The sequence below is a fragment of the Petaurus breviceps genome, unplaced genomic scaffold (genome assembly GCF_028583685.1).
Source record: "Petaurus breviceps papuanus isolate PSGF00001 unplaced genomic scaffold, PetGlider_PUasm1.0 76, whole genome shotgun sequence".
Taxonomy (NCBI): Eukaryota; Metazoa; Chordata; class Mammalia; order Diprotodontia; family Petauridae; genus Petaurus; species Petaurus breviceps.
In genome coordinates, this window is record NW_027186473.1 from 15,981,595 (window position 1) to 15,991,584 (window position 9,990).

The window sequence follows — 9,990 nt, forward strand, 5'->3', positions numbered from 1 at the left end:
TATTCAAACTGGTAACCTCTACTGGAGTCTTTCACAATTGCAATTTATTTTTTTTTTTAAACAAGAAAGACTTTATTCACAGCAGAGAAAATAAATAGCATCAACACAGAACAGACCACTGGGAGTTACAAAGCATTGTGTCAAACTACCCATGTGGGACATTTGGTGGTCAGTATCCATACATCAGAGGAGGAGGAAGTCATGGACTAGTCAGAATCAAAAGTTCTTAGAGCTAACCAGTAAAGAGGAACTTGTGACAAAATCAGTAGAAAATGGCCACAGTTACATTAAATTTCCAATGAAGACAACAACAGCCAGTTCCCTTCCTTCCAAGCAGGGAAAAGGGAAAACGGCTTTGCTAAATACTTGAAACATGACCTGCCCCACACACCCCAATTTACAAAGCAACTAAGCCCTTAAAGCTTATGAACTAAGGAAATGCTTATTTGTATTTTTTTTTTATCATAAGTGTTAAGCTAACCTATGCAATATGATTTTCTTAGGCTAACATTACATTTAGCTTTTTGTGGCCTGGGAAAAGGAAAGAGCATTTGTCTGGATGACACACAAAGTAGGTGATCTAGATGCAGCTACCCCAGCAATGACTGGAGAGGTGATGCCATGGAACATTCCAAGCCCTCTACGAGACAATAGATATGTCAGTGTGTTTCAGACACAACAAAGAATTTGGTAAGCTGTTTTCTTCTTAAAAGAGCTAAGTCAATGAAAATCAAAGGTGTGAATGGAAAAGGGAGGGGAAAATGGCCTGGAATGATGGCCTACAAGCCAATCACATGGTCCTGCTTATTCATCCACCTGAGCATGGCAATAGGAAAAGATGATGGAAGCAAGGTGATAAGGGAACCAGCTCCATAAAGGAGATATTCTTTGTTCTCACTTTGGTGGCCATTACACTTGAATTTTGCTCTGGAGTTTGGTGTAATATTCATGAATGAAAGAAGAGATGCCAGGCAGAATCCTTAAGCCTAGTGGGCTCTGAATTGGAGAATCCATCGACAAGGTGTATTATCTAAAACTTTGTTTTTAGAATTCTTTAGAAAACATACAATTGGATCAGGTATTTGCCAATATAATTATCTAGATACTTTAGTGGATGGGAAAAATCAGCCTCCATATACTATAGTGATGCCTCAAAAAATTAAAACAAGGAACCTTCATAAACAGTTAATCAATTTGTATGTGCCTGCAAAAGGGGAAGAGATATTGACCTCAATAGAGACTGGTATTTTTCATGATCCACAGGAACTTCTATTCATTGACTTCTCAATCAATTTCTTCAATCATTTCCTGCAGTTCCTCATCAGTGAGGTTTTCCCCTAGCTCTCTGCCCATATGTTTTAATCTCTTGAAGGAAATTTTCCCAGTTTCTTCATCATCAAAGAGTCTGAAAGCCTTCAGAGTTGCTTCTTTGGTGTCCTTTTCATCCATTTTTGGAGTCAGCACAGTGAAGAAGTCATTGAAACTGATTTTCCCTGTCCCCTCCTTGTGAATGTCAGGTATCATTTTTTTGATCTCTTCTTTCTTGGGTTTGAAGCCCAGAGCTGTCATGGCCACCTTGAACTCTTTAACATGTATTTTCCTGGTTCCATATGTATCAAAGAGATCAAAGGCCTCTCTAATTTCTTGTTCCTGGTCCTCTGTGAGTTCATGTTTGGGTCCCATCTTCTTTCTTGGGGGGTTGAGCCCAGGTTTGGCTTCTTGATGGTACTGGCCATGCCTCTGCTCCTGATGGCTAATGCACAGACTCTCCAGAATTGCAATTTAGTGTCATGTAGTTCCTAACAGAACAATGTAGGAGAGAATTCTGTGGTTCCTATAAAGATCAAAGTATTGTTTTGTCAGTATCAGAATGGACACTTACTCTTATTCTTCATCAATACTTCAATACTCTAAGTTATTCCAGTCATTCTCTAGCTCTTTCCACTTTATTCTTATAAAAGGTTGTAAATTATGTGTCTGTAGGCAATATTAAAAAAAGGAGGCACAAAAGATTAAATGACTCATCCAACAAAGTCATACAGTGAGTTAATAGTAAACTCAAATTAGAAGTGAGTTCTGTCAACCTCCTAACCTGTTCATGGTTCACTGAACAGTACTTTCTCTCTTATGATGCATGAATTCATTTTGAAGCATCATAGGATTCCAAACATCATCACCACCTAAGACTCAGTCTAACCTGAAGCAACAGTTAATAGATAAACTTTTTACTATGTCATTGAAAGCCAGTTTCCTTCAGTGATACATTTGCATATAACCTGAATGAAGAAAAGATTTTGCCTTCAGAGAAGTGGCCTTACTGATAATGATAAGCAGCTGAAAAATACACATAAGCTGTATGAACCCAGCAGAATCCATCTGGTGAACCATCTGTGGGAAGACTTACAAAAATGATGCCCCATCTGTTATTGCATTTCCATGAAGATTGCCAACCTTGTCCTCACTCCATTATCAAACTATTTTTCTTCCCTGTGGGCCTCCTCTGTACTCCCTCCCCCCACCTTTTGGTACTACATTTCTAATTTCCAAAGTGTTCTATTTTCTAAAGAGGGAATTAATTTTATGTGTTTAATTTATGCACTGATGAACCATCTTGGGAAGGAATATTAAAAAAAAAACCCTGAATAATATCTTGGTGTTATTACAAATGAATACATTATTATAAGTTATCTCTGCCTAGTACTGCCCAAATATGTGACTATTCATTTTAACAAAGCATCTATCTAGTTCTTATATCTTCTTTCTCACTGTCCTCAAATCTGTCTTGTGCATTGTTGCCAAGTTAACCATAACATCAATGGCAGCTATTTTTTGGTCATGCACACATTCCATTTAAAACTTTTAATGGGCCTGAATTACATGCGAAAAAAAAAGTCTGAATTCCTTCACTCAGCATTTAAGATGATCCAGTCTATATTTTCAGCCATACCTTGCTTATTTCAAAAGACTCAACTCCAGGCAAACTAAGTAGAGTCCTCCAAACATACCATATGCATTCCCATACATACTTGAATAGTACTGCATAGTCTCCTAAGGCCTCTCCATTTATTCAGATCCTACTCACCTATTAAGGCACATCTGAAGTCCCCCAAAGTCTACAAAGCCTAACCACCTCAACTTGTCTCTCCTCTGAACTTCTTATAGTCATAGCCATCTTGCCCATTTGGTAGTTAAGTGCATACCCCTTTGTAACTTTTCTAAAATCTGAACGAGGACTGGACTGGTGAAATTTCCCCAAGGCACTGAAGCTTATTCTCTTTCCATTAGATTGTGTGTTACATATGAGTTACATTGATTATGTACAAGACAGACACACTGATGGGTCATAGTTTTGTCACTTAAAAGGACCTTAGATATGGAAGATAATAGACACTTATACAGAATTTATTATGTACCAGGCAATGGCCTAGGTGCTTTAGGAATGTCTCATTTGATCCTCACAACAACCCTGTGAGGTAGCTGCTATTATTGTCCCCAATTTATATTTAGGAAACTGAGGTAAACAAAGGTCAAGTTACTAGCCCAGCGTCACACAACTAAAACATCTGAGGTCAAATTTGAACTTAGGTCTCTTTCAGATTACATGCCTAGAATTCTATCCACTGCATCCATCACCTAAGCTACCGTTAAATCAAAACTCATCATTTTACAGATGCAGAAACTAAGGCACAGGAATAAAGGATAAGTAGACAAGTTTATATGATTATCCATTCAATTACTACTGTATTCTGGGCAATTATCATTCATTCACTTGTTTTTCCTAGAGTGTAGTCACTTAGAAGCATCTGAAGTAGACCTTGACAGTCTTTCAAAATATCAGTTGCAAATAGAAATATCTATTGGACACCATCATCCATAGAGAAAATCTCTTCAAGGTTAGCTCCATGCTACATCCCTTCTTTGGCAGGAATAAATTTGTTTGATGAGCTTAGGAATCCCTCCTTTATGCCTCATTTGATTTGATTATCAAAGGATAGTTAAACATGGTTTATACTTAACATAATGAACAGAAAATTGGTCAGATCTTTGAAGAAGATGTATGTGTATGTGTGTGTGTGTGTGTATTCACAAATTCACAAATTCTCAGGTAAATAACAAAAATTCAGTGGAAGTTTTAGAGGTTACAATATATTTACATAATATCCAAATATTGACATTTCATTAGTTTGTATTGAATGATTTTTCCCTGCCATGTTAATGACTAACTACTATAAAATCAATCGGTTTGGTCATAACCTTATTAATACTTTTGAAAATATGAGATGACTAATATAAAATATTTTAGTACATAGACAAAGCCTTCATTAACACATATGTGCCTTTCTAATGGCAAATGATATGCATTTGATAGAGAAACACATAATTAGTGCATCAATACATATATCTCAACTATTTCCAATGGATGATGAGTTAGGCCTAGAATTGAACTAGAAGATTAGAACACCTTGAGCTGTCTTTAGTAAATTTCATAATCAATATGTTTAACTGCATTAATCACTTTATTAAAATAAAACATCCATCTTTTATCCAGCAATATTCATCTAAATCTGATGTATGGCTGTTAAACATGGATTACTAATCTCTGAAAATATACAGTTAATGATCATATAAAAGGCAATGGGAATATGCATATTTTACAAGAGTAGGCCACAATTTATCAATGAAGAATAATGAAGGAGATGCTGTAGAAAAAGGATATCACAAAAGAAGAATGTGACCAGAGACAAAGCAAAGCCTGACTGGCCAAGTAGCAAGATGAAGGAACAAACTGTGTTCACCACATGTATCCATCTAATATCGAGAGATCTAAAGGGGAGCCTTGGCATGTGAGATGAATTTCCAGTGAAGAAGACTTTGTGGGAAGGCATAGAAAAAAAATCAGTAAGAATCATTCAGGCATCGGTTGAGATCTTTATTAGTGGACAGAGCACCCAACCAATGTGATCATAGACACACCAAATTTTCATGGCAAATAAACAGACTAATGGATTTAAGTCCTTTAATAACTAACCAGTTTAAGACATTAGAAATTATAGACTTATTCTAGTTATTATGAAGATTTTTTTCTTGAAAGTGTTATTTTCACAGGGAAAATATTACAAACTGTTCAGCTTGGCCAGTTATATTTGTATTTTCCTATATTGTACTTTCTGTCAATTATGTTGATTCCACTATTTCATCATTTCTTACTGACCCATGTGTCTTCCAGTCTCTTGTATGCTATATGCATGTTCTTTGTGGCTTTTTAAAACTGCTGTGATATTGATTGGAACTATAGATGATATAAAAATGATTTTCATTGGGAGGTTGCAATGAATACCTTTTGAATCACTGGACTCTGCTCCAGAATCACTAGTTTTACCAACACAATTATATGTTTGCTTTTTAGATAATGTCAAAAGGGAAAATAACAGTCATCTAGTTAGCCTAACTCTCATAGAGAGCTATACCAGAATGAATCCATTTTAAGAGACTTTGTTTTTTATTTTCTTCATAAACTTGAATTCGTTTTAAAGAGGGGATCAATGTAGTTACTCACAATAGTCACATTTAAATATTTTTAAGATAATGAAGCAGTCCTCTAGCCCACAGGGACATGTCCTTGAAAATTTAAGATATTACTTCTTTTGGCTAAAACAATATCAGATTACATCTGCTCTGTACTCAGTTGACGAAAGGTTATGAAAAACATTTGCTGTGAACAATATTCAAATCTTGGTCTTGTCCTCACCAGGGACGGAGATGACAACTTAAATAGAAAAAAAAAAGCAAATGTATCCATCAGTTGACAGAAGGCAGTACTAAATATTAAAGTATTTATTTTCCTTGAATTTGGGACACTAGAAAAATAAGTCCCTATATGAAATTACCTTAGCAGGACTGATTATTCAAACTTAAGTATCTATTAAAATTAGCTATCCACACATGAACAATCTTCAGTTAAATCAAAACAGTTCACCTTCTACCACAGTAATTTAAATCTAATATGTCATACACTCATGTAAAAAGTGTTCTTTACCAGTATAGTAAGAGTTAAAACCATACCTTCCCTAGTGAAATAGTGACCAAAGATATGCAGCATCTGTATTTAAGCAAGGACTAATAAGATTTTGTCTTTGTCCCATGGGACAATAAGAGGACAAATGAGATTTTAGTAAGACAGAAGGCTGGTGGGTGAATGAAGAAATATGAATTGATATTTCTTTTATATTCCTAACATCAAATAAGAACAATCAATCAATATAATAAAATGTAATATCCTTATATTTACATGTATAAGGTATTGTGGATGTAAAAGTCATTGAATTTGGCACATTTCTTGAAGCATTGTGCCGTTTGTCAACTTCACCATTATGTTTTTTTAACCCCAATTCAGTTGTTACTATGAGGTCCTTATTCATATTTTAGAATAGATCTCTATCCCCATTGGTCATATCATAAGGGAGGGATTGTCCATAGAAGAAAAGGCTGTGCTGGAGATAGAAAATTGACTTCATTTCCCCAGGTGGACAGCTACTAATATGGCATTTAATGAGCTTTCCAATATTTGAGTGCTTCCTCAGAACAAGCCATAGTTCTTATTAGGTGACTAGACATCTTAATGGTGTGGTAGAATTCACTATTTGACCCTTAAATTGTAATATGTTGATCTGGCAATAATGTGTATAAAGAAAAAAACATACTCTACCAATGTTGTTTAAGCAGCATGTGCCCACTAGGGGAATACAAAGGCCAGTGTGCCAGTACCTAATGATCTTACACTTTTCTTGCTTTCTGCTATTAAGTGCCATGGTAGACATCAGAATAAAATTCCAGATACTGAGTTTAGTGTTAATAGAGTTTCAAAGCCATTAATGAAACCCTCTAATTTTTTTTAAATTTTTAAATTAATTTGTTTCCTTTTAGTTTACAGGATTCAATTCCACAATTCCTTGAGTTTCACATTTTGTCTCCCTCCCTCTCCTCCCCGCCATGGTGTCATATAGTCAAGTATAGGATCTGTAAATACTTTCACATTATATATTAGTCAGGTTATAAAGATGGATTGTATCAGATGGAATGAAAAATGGTAAAGAGGACATTAAACCAAACAAGAGAAGGAAAAATATCAGGTATTTTACTTCCACCTGGATATAAACTCAGTTCTTTCTAGTTCTTTCTCTGGATGCACATATTTCTCTCCATCATGAGTCTTTTGGGATTGACTTATAGCACTGCATTGCTGAGAAGAGTCCAGTCTATCAAAGTAGGTCATCACACATATGTTGAGTCTGTAATTGTGTACAAATTTTTCCTGGTTCTACTCTTCTCACTCAGCATCAGTTTGTATAAGCCTCTCCAGGTAAATATGAAGACTGTCTGCTCCTTGTTTCTTATAGCAAAATAGTATTCCATAACATGCATATACCACAACTTTTTCAGCCACTCCCCAGTTGATGGGCACCCCCTTAATTTCCAATTCTTGGACACCACAAAAAGAGCTGCTATAAACATTTTTGTACATATGGGTCTTCCTCCCACTTCTATGATCCCTTTGGGATATAACCCTAGGAGAGGTATTGCTGGATCAAGGTATGAAATTACTTATAGCCCTTTGGGCATAACTCCAGATTGCTCTCCAGAAAGGCTAGATCAGTTCACAACTCCACCAGCAATGCATTAGTGTTCCAGTTTGCCCACATTCTCTCCAGCATTTGCAATTTTCCTGTTTTGTCATCTTAGCCAATCTGACTGGTGAGATGTATTATCTCAGAGTTGTTTTGATTTGCATTTCTCTAATCAATAGTGATTTAGAACATTTCTTCATGTGCTTAAAGATATCTTTATCTATACTGATGGTTTTCCTAATATTAAACCATCCTTCCATTCCTGGAAGAAATCCTACCTGATCAAAGTGTACTCTTCTTGAAATAAGTTGCTGCAGTCTTTTTGCTAGTATTTTCTTTAGAATTTTTGCATCTTTATTCATGAGGGAGATTGGTCTATAATTTTCTTTCTCTTCCTGGTTTTATCTCTTCCTGATTTAGATGTCAGTACCATATTTGTGTCATAAAAAGTATTTGGTAGGACTCCTTCTTCACTAATTTTTCCCAAATAGTTTGTAGAGTATTGTAATCAATTGTTCTTTAAATGTTTGATAGAATTCACTAGTAAATCCATCTGGCCCTGGAGATTTTTTTCCTAGGGAGCTGACTGATGGCTTCTTCAATTTCTTTTTCTGAGATGGAGTTATTTAAGTGATTTAATTCCTCTTCAGTTAATATGGGCAACTTGTATTTTTGTAAATATTCATCCATTTCCCTAAGATTGTCAAATTTATGTGCATACATTTGGGGAAAATAATTCCTAATTATTGTTTTGATTTACTCTTCATTACCTTTTCATTTTTGATACCCATTATTTGGTTTTCTTCTTTTTTTATCATATTGACTAAGGGTCTATTAATTTTTTTTCATAAAGCTAAATCTTCATTTTAATTATTATTTCAATAGTTTTCTTAATTTCAATTTTATTAATCTCTCCTTTGGTTTTCAATATTTCTAAGTTAGTATTTAATTGGGGATTTTGAATTTGTTCTTTTTCTAAGTGTTTCAATTGCATGCCCAATTCGTTGACTTCCTTTAATTTAATCATGTATGCACTCAGGGACATAAAACTTCCCCTAAGAACTGCCTTTAATGCATCACACAAATATTGGTATGTTGCCTCATTATAATCATTTTCTTGAATGAAAGTACTGATTGTTTCTATAATTTCTTATTTGACCCACTCATTCTTTAGGATTAAATTGTTTAATTTCCAACTAGTTTTTAGTCTGTCTTTCCATGGCCCTTTATTGCATATAATTTTTATTGCATCATGATCTGAGAAGGATGCATTTAATTTTTCTGCCTTACTGCATAGAATTGTGAGGTTTTCATGCCCTTGAAAGTGGTCAGTTTTTGAGTATGTGCCATGAACTGCTGAGAAGAAAGTATATTCCTTTTTATCCCCATTCAGTTTTCTCCAAAGATTTATCATACCTATCCTCTCTAAAATCCTGTTCACCTCCTTAACTTCTTTCTTGTTTATTTTGAGGTTAGATTTATCAAGTTCAGAGACGGGGAGATTAAGGTCTACAACTATTGTAGTTTTGCTATCTATTTCTTCCTCTAATTCCTTTACCTTCTCCTCTAGGAATTTGAATGTTATACCACTTGGTGCAAATATGTTAAGTAATAATATTGCTTCATTTTCGATGGTGCCTTTTAACAGGATATGGTTTCCTTCCTTATCTCTTTTAATTAGGTCAATTTTTGCTTTTGCTTTATCTGGTAAGGATTGCTACCCATGCTTTTTTTATGTTAGCTAAGGCATGATATATTTTACTCCAGCCTTTTACCTTTAATTGTGTGTATCCCTCTGTTTCAGATGTGTTTCTTGTAAACAGCATATTGTAGGATTATGATTTCTAATCCATTCTGCTATCTGTCTCCCTTATATGGGATAGTTCATTCCATTCATATTTACAGTTATGATTGTTATCTGTTTCTTTCCTTCCATCCTATTCCCGCCCCTGTTCATATTTTTCCGCCCTTCTCCCTTCCCCCCTTAATAGTTTTCCTTTTGACCACTGCCTCTCTCAGTATGCCCTTATCAGTCCCCCTCCCTTTTCCTCCCCTTTCCCCTTACTTCTTCCCTCCCTACTAACCTCCCTCCCCTTTCATAGTCCTTTCCCCCTCCTACTGCCTGTAGGATATTTTTATACTTAATGAAGTATGTTATTTCTTCTTCGCACCAAGAGTGACAGGAACAAATCTCATGCAAAGCTCCTCTCCCTCCCCTCTTTCCCTCTAAAATGATACTTTTTGCGTTTATTCTTGATAGAGTGCTATGCTTAAATGGTTGTTATTCCCTCCTTGCACCAGAACCAATGAGAAAAAAGCTCATATGATTCCCATCTTCCTCCCTCCTTTTCCTCTTCTATACAGT

General features: G+C 35.3%; 1 protein-coding gene across 1 annotated transcript; it reads right to left on the minus strand.

The window, feature by feature from the left end:
- Positions 1-1,284: 1,284 nt before the first annotated feature.
- Positions 1,285-1,683, minus strand: LOC138174734 (centrin-2-like). Its single transcript, XM_069105039.1, has one exon. It carries the CDS (start codon positions 1,681-1,683, stop codon positions 1,285-1,287), a length of 399 nt encoding a protein of 132 aa, XP_068961140.1.
- Between the last annotated feature and the right edge of the window lie 8,307 nt (positions 1,684-9,990).

Coding starts and splice junctions, on each gene's coding strand:
- LOC138174734 (XM_069105039.1), bottom strand. CDS start 1,683: ATGGGACCCAAACATGAACTCACAGAGGACCAGGAACAAGAAATTAGA.